Here is a 20,371-nt window from a genome sequence, read left to right as displayed (position 1 = left end):
CACCGACCTGCAAGCATTAGCAACACTGGGCTCGGACCACTCTCCTCTCTTGCTTACTGGGGACGTTGCCAGGCAAAACTACTCGAGTTTTCGTTTTGAGTCATATTGGGTGAATATGACGAGCTTCATGGAGGTCATTCAGGATGTTTGGGCACAACCAGTCAATACACAGGATGCCATCCTGCGCATGCATGTAAAACTAATCAGAACAGCGAAGGCTCTCAAGATTTGGCGAAGGCAAAACCTGGGTAACTTGCCTTTGAGATTGGCGATTGTGTAGCAGCTGCTACTTCTCCTTGACATGGCTCAAGAACAAAGGTTGCTTACACCGGATGAGCTCGAGTTCCGTCGAAACCTCAAGGCAAAATCAGTCGGCCTCGCTGCCATTCAGCGTTCACGCGCACGGCAACACTCAAGGCTAACCTGGATCCGCAAAGGGGATGCATGCACCAGACTCTTCATGCTGCATGCAAGTAATAGAAGAAAGAAATTGTTTATCCCTTCTCTAGACACTGTGAGAGGGACAGTAGTCTGTCATCAAAGAAAAGGAGGAACTGGTATTCGACCACTTTGTTAACTTGATGGGTAGAACTCAGGAGCGTACCAGGAGCTTAAGGCCGCGTTTGGTTCAGCGTTCGCGATCTGCGTTTGCGTTCGGAACGTCAAAGCCGAACCAAAGACCCTAGAACGCAACTCAGCGTTTCGTAACGCACCTGCTTTTTTACGTTCAGCTCCCACAGCCGGTCGCCCCCAGCTTTTCGCGGCGTTGCAGTGGGAAGATGGAAAAATTTACCCGCCTGCCATCGATTACACAACATACCGGTTCGATTCTCCCTTTCCTTTTCCTCCGTTCTCCTCTCGCTTCCCCCAATCCTGCACCATTAGCACTAGGGTTGGATGCCCTACTCCCCCGTCGGCCGTGCCCCTGCACCCCCGGTGGCCAAGCCCCCGCCCCCCCCGGCGCCCGCGCCCCTGCCCACACCGGCGCCCGCGCTCCTGCTCCCACGCCGGCCGCGCCCCTGCTCCCACGACGGCGGCCCTGCTCCCCACGCCAGCCGGTCCTGAAGGTACGTGCGGTCTCCTTCCTTAAAAAATTCCTATATGTTAGAGATGGATGCATGCGTCTGGAGCTCACGAAGGGAATGAATCCGTGAAATTTGAAAAGCGTAGTGGTAGCTGCCATGTAGTTTCGATCCTCTGGATTGATCAATCGAATGCATCATTATAATAGTGTCGGCTAATTAATTGGATTTGGATTGTCAAATGTATTATTGTCCTATCGAGAAACTTCTATTTATATAGAGATTAGTTGCAAGGAATAATCTTTGGATATTATAAGTTTTGTGATCTTATCTTTTGGTTACATGATTGCTTATCACAATCTGGATTATAGTCATTGGTATCTACCTTTTACTATTCGTTGGTAGGTCATTGTCATCAAGAATAAATAGGTCAACAAAGACCACAGCAAAGTTTACATCATTACGCTCATTTTACATATAAACAACATATCAGGGTCTCAGGGGCATTACGGATATTTTACATCAATTCACAGTTTCACAGCAGGTTGGCAGGTTGAACCAAACGGCGTTCAGTTTTTTCACAGCAGCTTTCTCACAACAGCTTTTTTTACAGCAGCTTTTTCACAGCTCACAGCTGAACCAAACGCACCCTAAATTGGACAAACCTGGGATACCAACCCCATGATCTGAGCGAACTAGACGAACCCTTTGATGAAATTGGGATCAAGAAGATTATAATGCAGCTGCCGGCCGAGAAATCACCAGGTCCGGATGGATTCATTGGACTTTTCTACAAAAAATGTTGGCCCATCATTAAAGACCTAATAGAAGCACTACAGGCGTTCCACTCACCCAAAACCAGATGGCTTGATCTAATAAACGAAGCCAACATTGTCCTCCTTCCAAAAATGAATGTAGCCACTAGTATCAGCGACTTTCGGCCAATCAGCCTGATAAACAGCCTAGCTAAGATCATTACAAAAATTCTTGCGGAAAGACTAGCTCCAAGACTCCATGAACTGGTTTCTGGCTGTCAAAACGCATTCATCAAAAAGAGATGTATACACGATAACTTTGTCTATGTTCAAAATGTGATCCAAGCACTACACAAAGGTAAACGTCCTTCTCTGTTCATCAAATTGGATATCTCAAAGGCCTTCGACTCAGTTAGCTGGGTTTTCCTCTTAGAGACGATGCAGGCTCTTGGTTTTGGCCAACGATGGCGTGACTGGATTGCCACCTTGCTGGCCACTTCTACTTCCAGAATTTTGCTTAATGGAGTGCCAGGGAGAAAATTCAACCATGCCCGTGGATTATACCAGGGTGACCCATTGTCGCTGATGATATTCATCCTCGCAATTGATCCACTATACAAATTGATTGAGGTGGCAGCAAGTAGAGGGCTGCTGCATCGAGTCCTCCCAAAATCAGCTAAACTATGTTGCTCCCTGTACGCGGACGATGCGGCCATTTTTGCCAATCTAGAGAGTTAAATAACATTAGCCTAAGTGCTCACAATCTTTGGAAACTGCTCGGGGCTCAAAGTAAATTTGAAAAAGACTAAGATCTTTCCAATTAGATGTAGCGAGGAGATTATTTCGGAGGCACTGATGGATTTTCGTGGAAAGATGTGTAAATTCTTTGGGCCTTCCCCTACACACGTGGAAGCTCCGGAGAGTGGATGTTCAACCCCTACTCGATAAAATTGAGGGCATCTCCCAGGTTGGAAAGGAAAGATGCTGACCATGGCTGACCGAGATACACTCGTCAAGTGCGTACTAACATCGTAGCCAATTTATCACCTCACAGTCTTTCCAGCATAAAAATGGCTCATCAAGCAAATTGACAAGATGCAAAGAAATTTTCTTTGGAAAGGAGAAAATCCGAAAAATTAAGTGGTGGTCAGCGTCTTATAAACTGGCTGATAGTTTGTACACCCAAAGACCTTGTAGGACTTGGAGTACTCGACTTGGAGCAGCTAGCAAGAGCCTTGCGACTTCGCTGGTACTGGTACAAATGGAAAAATGATGGTAGACCGTGGGCAAGTCTGGACATCCCCTGTGACAACACGGATAGAGATCTTTTTTAATGCCTCAACGATAGTCACAGTTGGACGAGAAGACAAAACAAGTTTTTGGCACTCGAGTTGGATCAATGGGGCATCCCCGAAAAATATAGCCCCGAGCCTTTTCTTGAAGGCTAAAAGAAAGAATGTGACCGTGTTTAAAGCGCTATGGAAAATACATGGATTTCACATGTATGCCCCCTCCAGACTAGCGATGAGATACATAAATATGTAATTCTCTGGGAGGAAATTAGGCTGTTATCACGAGATGAAGGAGCTGAGAACGAGATCACTTGGAGATGGACAACAGATGAAGAATACACCACAAGTAGCGCTTACCGCATTCAATTTAAGGGCTGTTTTAAAAATTTATCATTCACCCCAATTTGGAGGGCAAAAGCTGAACCAAAATGCAAAATCCTTGCATGGATCCTCCTCCACAGGAAGATACTCACTGCACATAATTTAGAGAGAAGAGGTTGGCCACATGACCCATTGTTCAAATTGTGCAACTCTGCACCGGAAACGCCTATTCATCTTTGCAAGGATTGCCCTTATACTTGTGCAGTTTGGACGCAGGTGGTCAGATGGTTTGGTCTTCGACAAATGCTGCACAGTAATTCCACAAGAACAATTTATGGATGGTGATAAAGTGCCGAAAGGATTTTAGTAAGGAAAAAAATCCACCTTTGATGATCTAATTATGTATTTTTGGTGGAATATTACTTGTAACAAAAAGTCTAAGAAAGTTGTAGATGTAGCATACCTAATCAAAGAAGATATCTAGCTTTATCAAACGGCCATAGATCTGAAAAGGAGCTCGGGACCATTCCCTAATTTGTTTTTTTGTTTTATAGCATTGTTGCTGCTGGAGTTTCTTTCTTTCTTGTTGTTTGTGTTGCTGTTGTTGTTGTTCTTGTAGTCGTGTCAAGTCTGGAAAGGCTTTAGTCGTGTGGTGGTTTAGAGTTGTTTGTATTTCTTTAAAATTCTTCTTCTAATAAAAATTACGGCAAATCTCTTGCCGTTCCCTTAAAAAAAAATGACCATCTTGTTGAAAAAAAACAAATGTGTACCATGTTAGTATACACATTCAACCACCAAAGTGTAATCGACAAGCTTACTTATTAGCAAGTAATTTTCTGGCCAGCGGTAATTAGCACTCCTATTTTTGGGATGCTCATTTTAGTAATTCCCTGGCCAACGAGCCCAATGACAGGTGGGTCCATCACCTGACAATCGAAAGCACCAGAAACAAGCAGGATCCCCGAGACGAAGCAAACCACGAGCTCCCGCCAAATCGATCTCCTCCATCCATATATACCAACGCCGACGCGGGAGAGAGGCATCGATCCATCTCGATCGATCACCGGTCGAGTTCGTCGCATGCCCAGGCGCCTCGATCTCCTCCCCTTGCTGCAACTAGGGACGCAATCCGGTCAGCCACCATGCTGCGGTCCACCGGCGACCGCGTCGTCATCGTGGGCGGCGGCATCGCCGGCGCCCTCCTCGCCAAGACGCTCCAGAACCACGCCGACGTCGTCCTCATCGACCCGTGAGCACGCGCGCGCCATTATTAATTGGAGCATTTTTGCTTTCTCTCTAATCAAGCAAGCAAGCATGGATAGATTTTCCTCGTGTTCTTGAATCGACGATAGATCTATGGATGTGGCTGGTGACGCGCGATCCATCCATGGATGGATGCATTTGCGGCATGCAGGAAGGAGTACTTCGAGATCCCGTGGGCGAACCTGCGCGCCAAGGTGGACCCGGCGGCCCTGGAGCGCACCGTGCTCCCGCACGCCGACTACCTGACGCACGCCAAGGTGGTGACCGCCTTCGCCGTCGGCATCGACGACTCCGTCGTGATCACCTCCATCGGCCGCGCCGTTGCATACGACTTCCTCGTCGTCGCGACGGGCCGCACGTGCAACCGGCCGCAGAAGCAGTCGGACCGGCTGGAGATGTTCCAGCGCGACAAGGAGCGGATCGACGCCGCGGAGTCGGTGCTGATCGTCGGCGGCGGGCCCATCGGCGTGGAGCTGGCGGCGGAGATCGTGATGAAGAGCCCCGAGAAGCGCGTGACCATTGTCCACGGCGGGCCGCGGCTGCTCAAGGTGATGGGCGCGCGCGCGTCGGCCAAGGCGCTGGAGTGGCTCCGGTCCAAGCACGTGACCGTGCTCCTCGACCAGACCGTCGACCTCGCCGGCGCCACCCCGGAGACCCGGGTCTTCACGACGTCGACCGGGGAGACGGTGGAGGCGAACTGCCACTTCGTGTGCACGGGCCGGCCCATGGCGTCCGGGTGGCTCCGGGAGTCGTTCCTCAAGGACCACCTGGACGAGGAGGGCCACATCCGGGTGGACGACCACCTGCGCGTGGGCGGGCTGAAGAACGTGTTCGCTGTCGGCGACATCACCGACGTGCCGGAGGCGAAGCAGGGCCACCTGGCGCAGCGGCAGGCGATGGTGGTGTCCCGGAACCTGCGGCTGCTGGTGAAGGGCGCCTGCAGGGAGGAGAAGCTGCACCGGTACAAGCCGTGCCCCAAGGCGTCCATCACCGTGACGCTCGGCCGCCGCGACGCGCTGGCGGAGCTGCCGTTCATGACGCTCATCGGCCACATCCCCGGCGCCGTCAAGCCACGGGACCTCTTCATCACCAGGACGCGCAGGATGATGGGGCTCAAGAGCAAACCCTACGGCACGACGCCGCGCGTCATGTGATCGGCGAGACGGCCGCCGGCCCCGACCGACGACCCTCGCTCCATGCTCCTGTTCGGCGAGTGATCTGATCGATGCGCCGATCGAGCAGATGGAGATCACTAGCTATATGGGTTCTCTGAAATTTTTGCCTCGTCGTCGTCGTCCTTGCTAGAATCGTTTGATCGGATCGACCGAGATGTTACCTTGTCTCGTGCACCCGGGCCCGTGTATGGAAGCATGGATATGATCACCATATAATACAGGCACATTGCTGGATCACCATCCATGGAACATTTGGCTCACCATCTAAGAGACGCTCTAAAAGACAACCTATCGAACAACATATCCAACAAAATGCTTAAAAAAATTAAAATGACTTAGGGAAGGCTAAAAACTTTAAACGGATCCTGTCAATCTTTGAGCAGTTATCAGGGATGAAAATTAACTATGAAAAAAGTGATACGATAGATGTGGGTCTGGAGGAATCTGCTATCAATCTTTTTTCTGCAAGATTGGTTCCTTCCCTATCACCTACCTTGGTGTGCCTCACCACTATACTAAGCTCAGGAGGGAAGATATCCAACCTGTAGTGGACAAGGTCATTAAACGAGTCGCTGGTTGGAGAGGGAAGCTCCTTTCTTATGGAGGGAGGCTGACCCTGTTTATCCAGCATACCCATTTACCTTCTTTCTGTTATTAAATTTTCAAAATAGGCCATTGAGGCCATCAACTCCCAAATGGCTCACTTCTTGTGGAATTACCATGAGTGTGGGGGAAGTACCATTTAGCCAATTAGCATATTGTTGCGCAAAGAAAAGGAAGTGGGTGGTATAGGCATTCCTAATCTACAGCATTTTAACATGCGCCTTCTTGCCTCCTGGATATCCGGATATCATTTAAATGATAATGTTCTTTGGAGGAAGATAGTGGATTTTAAGTACAGAACCAATGAGCCCAACTTGTTTTGCTGCCGCGAAATTGGATCCTCTTCTTTTTGGAAAGGTGTCTTGTGGGCTTGCAAAGCGGCTTAAATGGGGTATTCTTGGAGGATCGGCAATGGCCAGCAGATCAGTTTTTGGGAGGATAGCTGGTTTGGCAATACAATATTGGCCTCTCTATGTTACTGTGAACGAAAAAGGAAGACAATTGCTAGTTCTATCCATTTTACCGAGGACCCGGGGAAGTGAGATGGTGCCGACGCTACTAATTTCCGTTCTTGGCGGTGTTTCGTCGTTCAGGTGGTCGACAGACCGTCTGACTTTCGATTCCAGGTGTATAATCCTATATTGTGAAAACTATACGTATAGCTGCGTCCTTGGCCATGGACAATCCTACTTTCCTACTTTTCTGTTACTTTTATTAGAGTAGTGTTACCACTCTTATTAGAGTAGTGTTACCTGAACTTCTACCTCCCTCTAGTGCATACTTTCTGCCTGGGGCAGCTGAGCTGCGAGGAGTGGGAGTTCTTGCACCAACTTGGTGCTTTGGAAGGTATGTGTGGACCGGGAACCCGGGATGTTAGGACGACCTGAGTTCAGAGTTTGGATGATGATATATCTTATGATGTCGCACATGCATTGTAAAACCTCAGCTTTATTCCTTAATTTTTATACCTTTAGTATAGTCTACTGTAAAGCTTGCATACGGATGGTGACGTGGATCTGTCCCATTCTTTGTGGATAGTTTGGATAGATCCGACCCGGAGTTCATCCCCAACGTCGACGGATGGTATAATTGAGGCTCGTGTTTGTTTGCGGTGTTGATTCAAGAAGATGAAGGATGGTCCATAAGCCCTCCGCTTCTGCTCGTTCGATTTAGCCCAAGGAATTTACAATGGGATCGTATTGTAGATTGTGTAATAAGTAAATCAATGTATTGACTTTTCATATTGCATGACTATGATATATCTCTGGAATAAGTTCCGTAAATGATAGCATTTATACGAGAACTATCACGAAGGTACAGGAGTCGGATTTTTGAAAATGCGGTTCGTTTCACATCAGAGCACGAACTCGATGGTGTTGCCTTTGGTAAACACGTAACGCTTGCTCTTGCGAATGATCAGCCGGAGCTCCGTTGGCCCACTTACGCTAGCACCGCCATCACCGGCCTTCTCGTCGCCGTCCTTGATGCCGCGACGAATCACCTTAACGCCGGTGAACATGGCGAACCTCTTGTCGACGTCTTCGTGGAAACACTTTCTGCAGGGTTCCCTCATGGTCTTGAAGAACTGGGTGACGCAGAACTTGCCGGAGCCGAGGCTGACGACTTGGGGCTCAAGCACCTTGGACTTGTGCCACCCCCACGGCGAGAACAGGTTCCGGCTGTCGTCGCCGGTGTACCATACCAGGGAACGTCTGTCCACGTCAGCGAAGAGGTCGCCGGTGGCGTACAGACTGCTGATGTCGTTGCCCTCACAGTTCGAGACATAACTGTCTTGCTTCACGAAGCCGAGCCAGAGGCCGAGCTCCCGGTCGTGCTCGACCTTGCCGTCGAACGGCAGGGCCCAGTCGGCGGCCTTGCTCCACGCGCGGCTCACCGTGTCGAAGCAGTAGGTCCTGCGGCCTACCGTGGACACGCAGATCACGCCGGAGGCGTCGCCGGCCAGCGCGTAGGAAACGAACCGCGCCCCCCCCACCCCCCCCCCCCCCCCCCCCCCCCGCGCCACGGCCGGCGTGGTCAACGTAGGGCGGGCCGCGGGAGCTCGTCCAGGTCCCAGCGCTTGCCGTAGCGCGAGCCGCGAGCGGACGGCTTTGCGGTGGACCATGGCCTGGAACCGGAACCACCTCGCGTCGTTTCCCTCAAGTTCCCCGTCCATGACGTACACGCCGTCCTTTGTCGCCGGCGGCCGCGGTGACGGGGAAGCAGACGCTTCGCGAGGGACACCGCTCGCGCCTGGGGAAGCTGGGCATGGTGAAAACGCGGCGCTCGTCGGCGTCGTAGAGGAAGGCTCCACGCGAGTTGCGGTCCACGAACACCGTCCTGCCCCCGATAGTGCGGCGCAGTCCAGCCTGCACGAGTTGTTATCGTAACCCGACAGCGGCGTCGGCTGGAAACTCAGCCTCGGCGGCGGCACCCGCATCTCCTCCGCGATCCTCCTGATCTCGTCGTCGTCCAAGACGACGAAGTCCGCACCATCCTCCCCGGCGAAGAGAAACTCCGGATCCTTGGCGGCCTCCGCGTCCTCCGCCGCCTTCACCGTTGGGTAGAACATGTTGTCCTGGCGCGAGAAGAGGTTGGATCAGTGCAGCGAGTGCACGCCGGTGTGCTCATTCTTCAGTACCAGGTTCAGAATCCGCCGCCGGCGGCTCATCGTCGAGTGGATGGAGAGGGGGCCGGGCACGCAGCGGAGAGGCAATGGGTCGGCGGCTGCAGCACAGCGCAGGCGCTGAGCCGTGAAACTTTTGAGGGGTAAAATTCAATTCTGTCGTATCTTATCATTTAAAGTAATAAATAAAATCTAATTATAAAATTAATTGCAGAATCATTAGACTAATTCACATGCCGAATCTAATAAGATATATTAATTATGGATTAATTATTAATTAAATTTATTAAATTCATCTCGCGAATTAGCATCCGTATATGAAAAATTTTATAAATATATTTTATTTAATATTTTTAAATAGTAAGATTCTCGTTTGATGCGACGTGAACCAAACGGCGCTTTAAATAGCTGGGCTTTTACGAGGTTGCAGCCCGTGGGCCGATCTCAGGAAATATCTTCACGACGCTCAAAAGGACAGGGACAGCCATGAAAAAAACAGAAGATAATACAGTTGTTATACGGCCCATGGGCCGAGCTCGACACATTTATGCCCGGCAAACAAAGCGACCGTCCGTCCGTCCGTCCGCCTGCTGCCCGCACCACCATCCAGCCAGCAATGCGGTTGCGGCGGCGCTATGCGGAGCTCCTCCGCCGCGCGTCCTCCCTGCCGTCGCTGCCCCTCGTGGCCTCCCTCCACGCTGCCGTGCTCCGCCGCGGTGTCCCCGCCCTCCTCGCGGCGTCCCTCATCCACGGGTACTCCGCCTGCGGGGACCTCACCTCCGCGCGCGCCGTGTTCGACGGAACGCCCCGGCCGGAGCGCACGCTCTCGGCCCGCACCGCGCTGGCCGGCGCGCTCTCGGCGCACGGGCGGTGCGCGGAGGCGCTGGGCCTCTTCTCCGGGCTGGAGGCGGAGATGGACGACAGGGCTGTGACGGTGCTCCTGGCGGCGTGCGCGCGGGCCGGGATGGTGAGCGAGGGGAGGAGGGTGTTCGCGAGGGTGCCCTGCCCCGCGCTGCAGCACTACACGTGCATGGTGGAGATGCTGGGGCGGGCCGGGGAGGTTGAGGAGGCCGAGCGGCTGGTGGCGGGGATGGAGGCGCGCCCGGACAGGGTCATCTTCGCGGCGCTGCTTGCCGCTTGCCGCGTGCACGGCCGCGTCGACGTCGCCGAGCGGGTGCCTGGGCTCATGCGCAGGTACAGTATCGCATGAAAACTCGCAGTATGGTTGATACATCAGCAGTTCAGCATGCGTCCAGGGATCGATCTGATTTTTCAATGTACTGGCGTGATGATTCCTGGTTGAAGAAGCTGATATGGGATATATGACAATGTGTTAGTGTCACTTGGTAACCTGTATTCAATCATTCAAGCAGAAAGAGTCCCTGGCTGCTGAAATCAGAAAATTGTTGACGACTGTGACAATGACTCTTATTGGTGGCAATATCATTTACCTCAGTCTTCAAGCATTGATCAACCATATGCCACTATGCTCTCACATCACATTAGCTTGGCAATCAGCAGTGCAGCTTAGAAAGCAGATCACTGATTATACCATGTAACTTCTGGAACATGGGTAATTGGTTGAAGAGTTGAACTTTCAGTCAAATTTTTTTGCAAGAAGGATCAGATGAAAAACTCTATGGAACCAACAAGTTGAGTTGCTATCACGTCTGAGAACTTGTGGTGACTGGTGAGGCCTGTTAGACATTAAGGTCTAGAAGCTGCTGAGTTTCCAACAATTTTTATGCTGGAAATGGAATGGTCTCTTGTGCATGTACGGCCACAACTTGGAGACATGCCTCGAGTAAGAATCTCAACATCCAAATTTATTCGGTACCATACTTTCTGAGTTAACATGAAGAATGCAATCTGATTGGAGCTTTTAAGGTATGGCTGTGACAGAATCCAAAGTTGGCCCTAGGAAATTTCTAAGATTCTCATACTGTTTGCTGACTTAAGACAACTCAACTGGACGCTGCAAACCTTAACCACATTAGCAGGGGAGACAGATACTGCACATTGCTTGGAGTAGCAACCTTACCAGTCGAAAGGGCCTGTTACAAATGTTCATGTTGAGTTGACATGAAGCCCGGCACATGATTGGAGCCCTTCAGATCCTTGATATAACTCACATATGGCTGTAATAGACTTCTAGAAAGTTGGGCCAGGGTATCTCAGAGATTCCAGTATTGATCCTTCAGACCGAGGACAAATCAGCTGTGGCCTGGAACAAACTAGCAGGGGAGACAGAAGAAACGGATAAACGCATCAGCATCAGCATCAGCATCTTAATCCATCCTTACATCCAAGGCAACTCATGAAGCAGGAATTTCAAAATTTTCCATGTGCAATGGGCTATAAAACCCGACAATTTCGTGGCTGGCGGAGCGCCTTTTCCTGTGCCGGACATTTGTATGCTGATCGGTGATAGGGAGAGGCACCCCAACAGTGAAAAGCCAGCTGAAACCTGAAGGCTGAATCCGACGACGAACTGAGCACCGTGCACTGGTATGCTGTGCAGGTACAGGTTCCGCGAAGGTACCTGATCCAGAAACCCGTGTCGCGGCGGCGTTTGCTCGACGGCCGTCTGCCAAGAAGAGCACAGCACCCGTTGCTTTCGGTCTCTCACAAGTGCAGGAGTGCCAAGTGTGCAAGGCTCCAACTGAGCTGCCGTGCACAACTCGAATTAGCGTTGCTTTCAGTCCTTGTGTTTTTGCTAATCTGCTTAGGCATGTCCCAGATGTGTGCACTCCTGTCCTTTCTTTTCCTGCTGGGGCTAAGATGAGTCGTGTGTTTTTCTTGTCACTCCGACTAGTTACTGTGGAGAACCTTGCATGCAAAGTTCTGCTGTTGTTTTGGTGTAGAAGTCTGGGGAGAGACTCAAGATTGAACCAGTGTGAGCCTTCAAATAAGCCTTGTTTTGTGCGTAGCATGTCTAGTGAAGAACTGTAAATTTGAGCCAAATTCATGTGGTGTCTCTAGGTTCGGAACGGGTTCACATTTGTACCGTACGAATCTGCTGTTGCAACCCTTTTGTTCTCACATGGAATTCATGGCTCTGGAGGAGACGACAGTCCTCGGGGCGGGGCCGGCCACTTGTTCCGCGGCCTGGATCGATGCGAGGTGGAGGCCTCCACCGCCGTCGGTTCCCCACCTCCTCCATCGGAGCCGTAGGTTTCGCCCGTGCCATTCTCGTGGGCACCCGGCCGGGTCCACCTCACCACCTCCGTGCGGCCACCCGCGTCTCCTCGACCGCTGCTTCCTCTTCCTCCTCCTCTTCCCCCATCTTTTTCCCCCATCCACCACCACCTCCACCACCTCCGCAGCCTCTCGCCGCGGCGCGCGGAAACCCTAGCCCCACCCGCGCCGCCGTACCCCTCGCTCGCCCTGTCCATCCTCCGGTGAGCCATGGCAAGCTTCGGCGTCGACACCCGGCCGGCCACCGCGGCCTCGGGCGGCGGCGGCGGCGGTGGGGCGGGGGCGGGGACGGGGGAGGGCGCGCTGTCCTTCCTCTCCCGCAGCCTGCGTGAGGACCTCCGCCTCATCCGCGCGCGGGCCGGGGAGCTCGAGACGTTCCTCAACGCGCCGGTCGCGGAGCCCGAGCTGTTCGCGCGCCTCCGCCGCGCCTACTCCTCCTCGGCCTCCTCCGCGCGGACGCGGCTGGACCTGTCCGCGATCGGGAAGGCGTTCGAGGCCGAGTCGTGGAGGGGCGCCAGGGGGCAGGCCAGGTGGAGGTGGGAGGAGGAGGCCGAGGAGTGGGAGCCCGTGCGGATGGTCAAGGCGCGCCTCAGGGAGCTCGAGCGGAGGCAGGGACAGTCCGCCAGCGACATGCTGCACAAGGTCAAGCTCAGCTTGGTAAGCTTCCCGCGGACTTGGGATACTTCACTGTCAATTTGGATGCTAAACCCCGAGAACCAGGCAAACGCTCCCCAATTCCATCACGGCTCTAAATTTGGTGCTAAATGGAGTTACCAGTATAAGCTTGCAATTTGATGGGAATTAACTCTCATCTCATGTGATTCAAATTTAGTCGCTTCGTAAACTCATATTTAGTACGGAGTTATGCGCGTCTTTTTGTAACTTTGCTCAAAAGCAGTTCTTTTATGATTTACAGTTGTGCTTGAGAATTTGAAAATTAAGGTGTCCAAACTCAAGAAGGTGTTCAATTAGATGTTGGCACCTACTTTCGCATTCCGTTGATTAATCTGATTAAATGATGATATAAGAGGTTGTGGCACCGGAAAGGTCACATGTTTAAAGCAAATAAGACTACCCGGAGCACGCTGTGACTGTGAGTAGCCTACTAGAGATGCCTAATATATTTTATATTGCTTCTCTGTGCCATGCTGACTAACAGGATCTTGATGTAACTGAAATTGAAACTGAGTGCTGAATGATCTAAATAAAATAGTAATTTCGAATAATTGGAGGTTGAAAGCCTGTTGAAATGTTCGACGGTGAAGACTAGAAGTTTGATGAATTTTAGATTTTTGTTCGTGTTTAGATTTATATAAAAGGGAATTTTTATAGACATTGAGGGTTTACATTGAACCAAGAAAAAGTCAGCAGTTTGGAATTCAGTCATAGTCTCCAATACATTTAGTATCTTCACAATCATATAATTTTACACTTGCTTGCAAACTTGCCGATCTATTAAGCTTATTCTGGGATACACATGATGCAGACTGCTCTTGTTCCTTCAGCAGATTAAACTGACGCACCATTGCACTTTTTATTGCAGAAATCAATGAGCTTTGCACCTGAAGCATCTGAGGTTAGTCATCTCCTATTCACTTCTTATTGCACACTGTAGAGATTCACTTCCAAAATCTTTTGCACATATACTGTTATCTCTCTACACGAATGATTTGTGACAGTGACTTCTGCAAGAAATGCTAAATATGAACAATATAATTTTGTCAGATGTTCCTTTCAGTTTGTTGCTTGTGCATGTACTACTGGATTTTAGAATGGCAGATTGTTTCCCAATGTATGATAAAGTAATACGGTCATTCTGTTTTACACTTTTCCGAAACCCTGGAACAAATAGATTTCTTTTGCATATCTCGGGAAATCATTATCAAACTAATTGACCATTTTATCTTGTCATAGCACAGTTTAATCACTATTTATGCACTATACATAATCTTGTCCGCTTTTGCACTTTCATGATCAGTGTTGCACTTGTGCAGGATGTTCCACCACTGGATTTAGGAGAACTTTTTGCTTATTTTCTAAAGCAATCTGTACCATTATTTGATCAACTTGGTATAAAAAGAGGTAAGATGCTTTATTTTTATTTTATTTTATTTGTTTAGCTACTCCTACAATGTTTAGCTTGGTTTGAGCTGTTTTTCATTTCCCATGTACTGTAGATGTATGCGACAAGTTGGTGGAGTCTCTATGCAGCAAGCGAAAGGACCACCATGCTTATAATTTTCAGTCAACAAGTGAACCATCTTCATTGAGAAATGACAATGTTGGGGATGAACTCGACCTAAGAATAGCTAGTGTCCTACAAAGCACAGGACACCGTTATGAAGGTGGATTTTGGAGGGATGAGCAGAAGTCCGACATATCTGACAAGAGACATGTTGCCATAGTCACTACTGCCAGTCTTCCCTGGATGACTGGAACGGCTGTGAATCCTTTGTTTCGAGCAGCATACTTGGCTAGATCTTCCAAGCAAAATGTAACCTTGGTAGTGCCCTGGCTTTGCAAGTCGGATCAAGAACTTGTCTATCCCAATAGCATGACTTTTAATTCTCCAGAAGAACAAGAAAACTATATGAGGAATTGGCTGGAGGAAAGAGTTGGTTTCAAGACAGACTTCAAAATATCGTTTTACCCCGGAAAGGTAAGGTTTCCTTTTTCAGCACAATATTTCAACACTATGTGCTTAACTCATATACTCGTGATTTTTTTTTCCAACTACAGTTTCAGAAAGAAAGGAGAAGCATAATTCCTGCGGGGGACACTTCACAGTTTATACCATCAAAGGAAGCTGACATTGCAATCTTGGAAGAGCCTGAGCACCTCAACTGGTATCATCATGGGAAACGTTGGACAGACAAATTCAATCACGTCATCGGTGTTGTACATACGAATTATTTGGAGTACATCAAGAGGGAGAAGAATGGTGCTATTCAGGCCTTTTTCGTTAAGCACATTAACAACCTGGTCGCCAGAGCTTATTGCCACAAGGTACTCAATGAATTATGTTATGCACCTGATGTTTGAACTATGCGTGTTGTGTGTGTTTCGAGACTGTTATATTATAGGCTGTTTCTTGTCTATGGGCTGATGGTGTCGATGCTGTGTAGATTTTGCGGCTGTCAGGTGCTACTCAAGATCTGCCCAAGTCGATGATCTGCAATGTGCATGGTGTTAACCCCAAGTTTCTGGAAGTCGGAGAGAGAATAGCAGCTGAGCGGGAGTCTGGACAGCAATCTTTCTCGAAAGGAGCTTATTTTCTAGGGAAGATGGTCTGGGCCAAGGGTTACAGAGAACTGATAGATTTGTTTGCCAAGCACAAGAGTGATTTGGAAGGCTTCAAGTTGGACATTTATGGGAATGGTGAAGATTCACATGAAGTGCAATCGACCGCCAGGAAGTTGAATCTGAACCTGAACTTTCATAAAGGCCGGGACCATGCAGATGATTCTCTTCACGGGTAAAGTCCACAACCACTCAATTGTTTTCCTTTCCAAAAAACATTCCTCTTCCAATGTTTGTGGATGTGATGTTATTGATTCTTATCATCTTATGCCTCCCCTGTTATACTTTCAGGTACAAGGTCTTCATAAACCCAAGCATCAGCGACGTCCTGTGCACCGCGACTGCGGAGGCGCTCGCAATGGGCAAGTTTGTGGTCTGCGCAGACCACCCCTCCAACGACTTCTTCCGGTCGTTCCCAAACTGCCTGACCTACAAGACCTCGGAGGACTTCGTGGCCAGGGTGAAGGAGGCCATGACGCGTGACCCGCAGCCCCTGACTCCCGAGCAGCGGTACGACCTGTCATGGGAGGCTGCCACCCAGCGGTTCATGGAGCACTCGGAGCTCGACAAGGTCCTGAACGACAGTAGCAACTGCAGCGGCGGCGGCAGCGGCACCGAACTCGACGGGAGCGCGGGCAGGAGGATGAGGAAGTCCGTCTCGGCACCCAACATCTCGGACGTGGTGGACGGCGGTCTGGCGTTCGCGCACTACTGTCTGACGGGCAGCGAGCTTCTGAGATTGTCCACCGGAGCCGTCCCCGGAACCCGGGACTACAGCAAGCAGCACAGCTCGGACCTCCGCCTCCTGCCGCCCCAGGTGCAGAACCCCATATACGGCTGGTAATCAAGGCATATTGGCACCGTCGATCAGTAGCTGTACACACAGGTATATACACATGTAGCCTCGCAGCCTGTAACACTAGGGTTCGTTTTCGCCGCCTCCTGGTTGTTTTGCCTCTGCTGCCAAAGGCAACACCTTGTTCATTCATTGTTACGAACCACCATATTTGCTCGTGTATGTAACACTAGCTCTCTAGATAAAGAGGCCAGCAAGGCCCTCGATCTGTTCTGATTTCTGAAGGTTTCTGATGCCCTTTGGCTCTGAACTCTCATCCAAACCTGGCACGGCGTCCACAGGCTTTCAGTGTTGAGGTGTGTAGCTGCCATGCTGCATCGACCAAGCACGCACGCGCGTGCTGCTGCGGCCGCAGTCGCTGATCTCTCCATCCGGTAGCTGCTGGCTACCACACCACAGCGTGTACAGAAGGTGGTCGATGCCTGTTGCTGTTGAGTGGCCATTGCAAGCTTCGAGCCCACACCGCGGCCATGCCCTTGTGTTTGCTCCGAAGAGCCGAGAGCATGGCAGCCCTCTCGCGTGCGCGTAGGGCACTGTTCCTACCCTGAATAGCACTGCGTTGCAATGTCGCACCCGTGCTTGCATTTGCAGGGAAGGTGTACTGCCTGCCACGGCTGATGCTCTGGGGTCTCGTTCTAGTAGGCTCTACCTCCAACCTACTGGATGATGTGGTGTGCACTGTGCTGTGCGGCAGCGGTGTACTATGGGCTTTCCTTTCATGATTGGCGGTGAGCCCATGGCCCATGGGGTTGAGAGATGGAGCTTGGGAAACGAATGTCTGCGCGAATGTGCCCGGTACAATGCAGCGTCACCGGTGGGGTTCAGTGCAGACGTGCAGTGGGGTAGAGAGAGAGGGTGGGGGCGTAGCCTGTAGGGCTGGTCCTACACTAGTGTTGGCCACGTCACCTTTTTTGTTCTGGGCATGCGTTGGTGGGTGGGCCTGGCGGCGTCTGCCGTGCCCTGCCGCTGTGGGTATCTCGTTCTCTCTCTATCTCACACACGTCCGTACCGGGGGCGGCAGCAGCAGGGTCAGGGCGGCAGCCTGCGCTTCGCCCGTGTCGCCGAGTGGGCCTCCATCTCGCCCCGTCCCTGCCGCCGGACGGGGGCCCAGTGGCGCGGGTAAAAGGGTGGCGCTGCATGTTTCACGGCGGTGATGATGCAATGCAACGCCTGCCGGGCTGGCCCAGTTGCCCCCGTGAGCAGAGGAGAGGAGAGGACCATGTGCAAGTGAGAGCAACTTGTGCAGTGCAGTGCACTAGTGCAGAGAGAGAGAGAGAGAGAGAGAGAGAGAGAGAGAGAGAGAGAGAGGTGATGCGACGGGTTGGTCTGGATTGGATTGGAGCCCGTCCATCCGGTCGTTCGCTGATCTGGGTGGCAGGGCCAGCGGGCCCGGAGATGGGCCGCGAGGATCTTGCTGTCCGTCGCACCCCACCAAAAGATCACGCGCGCACGCTAACAACCATTCAACAACGCTAATGTCGTAGCGCTAAGCTCACCGGAAGTTCTCTGTTGCTGCTGCTGCTGGATGGACTGATGGAGTGAGAATGAAGATGGCTACTACTAGCTGCCACTTCAGCACCTGCTGCCCTTGGTGTTACCTCGTCATCTCCTTCCCATTGTCCGGTTGCGGTTACAGCGCCGGCCGGATCTGCAGGGATCCATCCTGGCTGGTCTCCGAACAAACAACCGCATGTTTGCTAGTTCGATCCTGTGGTTCACGCAGTAGGAGGCTAGCGGCGATGCAACAAGCATAGTAGCTAGAGGCGTTGATGGTACTACACGCGCCGTGGTCGGCCGGGGTGACGTGACGGCCGGCGCGGCGGCGGATTCATGATCCGGCCCATGATAGGGTCGCCGCGCCTACGGCGGCGGTCGTAGCTACCTAGGACTACGAGTAGCTAGCCCCAATGAGTGGCTCCGCCGGGCCAAGCATCCGGTGCCTGCTGGACGGGACGGCACGCCGTGGCTTAGCCGAGGGTTGGGTTACAGTTATCTTCTCTTCTCCAACATGGAGATGGATCGGAGCAGATGCAGATGCCTCGTTGCGTGCAGCTTGCTGGCCTTTTTTACCACCGTACCCCAAGGGAGCAGGATATATAGATAGAGATGGCTCCTTTTTACCGCGACCGGGGGGAAGGCGGACGAGAACGACGACGACCCCGTTGCTTCGCCTTGACGCCTCCGGTCCGGCCTAGCTCCTCGCGAGTGTCTCACTGTTTGGAGATTCATGCTGTCCCTGTGAGGCTGCTGTGATCCCCCTCCCCTGTTGCGTCTCTGTCGTCTCTCTCTGTCCTAGACGCAGCAATGGTCTCCCTCCCTGTGATGGAGCCATGGAGGCCGTAGTAGCTGGTAGTGTACCACTAGATGGCTAGATGGCTAGATGCCCATGGCCCTCTCTCTCATCCGTGTCTGTCCATGCCCTGCTGCCGCTGCTGCCTTTTGCGTCGCGTCACGGCCCTTTCCCTGTCGCCCATGATTAGGGCTTTAACCGAGGCGAGCCGCTTGCCAAAACGAAGCCAGCAGAGACGCGTATCGCGGTCGCCATCCGAGCTACCGCACCGAATCTCCAGCCCACATGGCTCCTCCTCCGATCCTCCTCCGTGGCGCCGTCTCGAAAAGAAGGCCGGCCGGTATCCAGGGAGAATCCGATGGGGACTCTAGTAGCCTAGTACATGCGTGCTCCGAGTCTGCTTGCAGCTCAAACAAGATCCAAGCTTCGAGGCTTTCGTTCGAGTTGTGAGTTGAGACTCTCCAAAAACATCCAAAGCATAGTTGGGGTCCGGTTTTAATTAATTTCTCGCAGATGACGGGTCACTATATAAGAGTGGGTCAGAAGTTTAGAGATTTTCTTGACCTGCCGTAAAAAAGTATTCTGCTTACAATGCTGTGGGGACAGTCTCAAGTTCTTTTTTAGACTCTCCAAAAATAGAGCCAACATGAAGTGTGTCGTGAGCCTCTAATAACCGAAAAGAGCGCCTTGAGAACAAGTCTCTAAACTTGGATTTGGATACGCGCTAATGAGAAGCGTAGACGAGATGCGGATTCTCGAGAAAGCTTGAGCCTCTCTTCATCATCAGACTAACATATATACTAGTAATCAGTTGAAGCATTGTTTATAGCATCGTAGATAGCAAAATCCTACTACACCTACTATAATTCAAAACGCATTTCCTCGGGGAAAAAAAGCAATTCAAAACGCAACACAACGTTCGTGTTTGCGACTTTATCGCGTCACAAGGGTTGTTAGCATTCCACGGTCTCCTACGCGTGTGCTTGTTAATCCGCCACAATCATTTGCCATCGCACTTTTTTAACTCATCAACCGATGCATGCTCCACGTATTAGATTGGCTCACGGCCTTGCAAAACCTTCGCCGAATCTGTGGCAAAGGGATCGTTATCACATACATTTGGCACGATTAGAAAATAAGTGTGCCAACGTGTGCACGCCAACTAAACACGCCTTAACAATTCATTAGTGGCCTCTTCGGAAGATTGAATTCTCAACACGGGAGAAACACATGATTCTAGAGTGCCCTATCAATTCAAATCATGGGAACGGATTGAAGTCTCCGGCCCTTTTCCTCCGGTCACGCTGGATTGAAGTCTCCACTCCCCCAAAATGAATGAAGTGTCGAGGGGTCGCATATGCAAGCCAACCACTGTTTCAATTTCTGATTACAAATTGCTCTATATATGTTGAGCTTGAATATTTTTCTTTGAAAGATCCTAAACCTTACAGTTCGGCATATATTAATAAGAAGAAGAGAATTGATCCTGTTTATAGGTAAACCGGGCTCGAAAACTGTACAACTATAACTACAACACATACCACTACAATACCTACAACTAGCAATACCGACTTGTTGGATTGGGATATCAACCTCACTCGACTTTGGTCGGTCGGATTAGGACAACGATACAAGCCTCAACGAAAAACTCCGGCCGACAGGATTGGAACATC

General features: G+C 51.0%; 3 protein-coding genes across 3 annotated transcripts; all 3 read left to right on the top strand.

Moving 5' to 3' along the window:
* Positions 1-4,532: 4,532 nt before the first annotated feature.
* On the top strand, positions 4,533-5,807 carry LOC112902063 (apoptosis-inducing factor homolog B-like). Its single transcript, XM_025970964.1, has 2 exons — positions 4,533-4,639; positions 4,805-5,807. Exons 1-2 carry the CDS (start codon positions 4,533-4,535, stop codon positions 5,805-5,807), a joined length of 1,110 nt encoding a protein of 369 aa, XP_025826749.1.
* A 3,809-nt stretch (positions 5,808-9,616) lies between these two features.
* On the top strand, positions 9,617-11,983 carry LOC112902289 (putative pentatricopeptide repeat-containing protein At3g13770, mitochondrial). The gene has a single exon (XM_025971289.1). The coding sequence runs from the start codon at positions 9,671-9,673 to the stop codon at positions 10,262-10,264; it is 594 nt and encodes a 197-aa protein (XP_025827074.1). The 5' UTR covers positions 9,617-9,670; the 3' UTR covers positions 10,265-11,983.
* A 151-nt stretch (positions 11,984-12,134) lies between these two features.
* Positions 12,135-16,632, top strand: LOC112902288 (digalactosyldiacylglycerol synthase 1, chloroplastic-like). The gene is made up of 7 exons (XM_025971288.1): positions 12,135-12,909; positions 13,796-13,828; positions 14,247-14,334; positions 14,430-14,911; positions 14,992-15,258; positions 15,378-15,727; positions 15,844-16,632. The coding sequence occupies exons 1-7, from the start codon at positions 12,463-12,465 to the stop codon at positions 16,394-16,396; spliced, it is 2,220 nt and encodes a 739-aa protein (XP_025827073.1). The 5' UTR covers positions 12,135-12,462; the 3' UTR covers positions 16,397-16,632.
* Positions 16,633-20,371: the final 3,739 nt, after the last annotated feature.

The sequence above is a fragment of the Panicum hallii genome, chromosome 8, assembly GCF_002211085.1.
Source record: "Panicum hallii strain FIL2 chromosome 8, PHallii_v3.1, whole genome shotgun sequence".
Lineage (NCBI taxonomy): Eukaryota > Viridiplantae > Streptophyta > Magnoliopsida > Poales > Poaceae > Panicum > Panicum hallii.
Note: the sequence above shows the minus strand (reverse complement) of the source record. Positions and strands in the feature narration are given on the sequence as shown.

Excerpts from the sequence above, each read along its gene's own strand:
- LOC112902289 (XM_025971289.1), top strand. The coding sequence starts at position 9,671 with ATGCGGTTGCGGCGGCGCTATGCGGAGCTCCTCCGCCGCGCGTCCTCC.
- LOC112902288 (XM_025971288.1), top strand. The coding sequence starts at position 12,463 with ATGGCAAGCTTCGGCGTCGACACCCGGCCGGCCACCGCGGCCTCGGGC. Across the intron at positions 15,259-15,377 it reads CCAGAGCTTATTGCCACAAG|ATTTTGCGGCTGTCAGGTGC; the intron begins GTACTCAATGAA and ends GATGCTGTGTAG. Across the intron at positions 15,728-15,843 it reads GCAGATGATTCTCTTCACGG|GTACAAGGTCTTCATAAACC; the intron begins GTAAAGTCCACA and ends TTATACTTTCAG.
- LOC112902063 (XM_025970964.1), top strand. The coding sequence starts at position 4,533 with ATGCTGCGGTCCACCGGCGACCGCGTCGTCATCGTGGGCGGCGGCATC. Across the intron at positions 4,640-4,804 it reads GACGTCGTCCTCATCGACCC|GAAGGAGTACTTCGAGATCC; the intron begins GTGAGCACGCGC and ends TGCGGCATGCAG.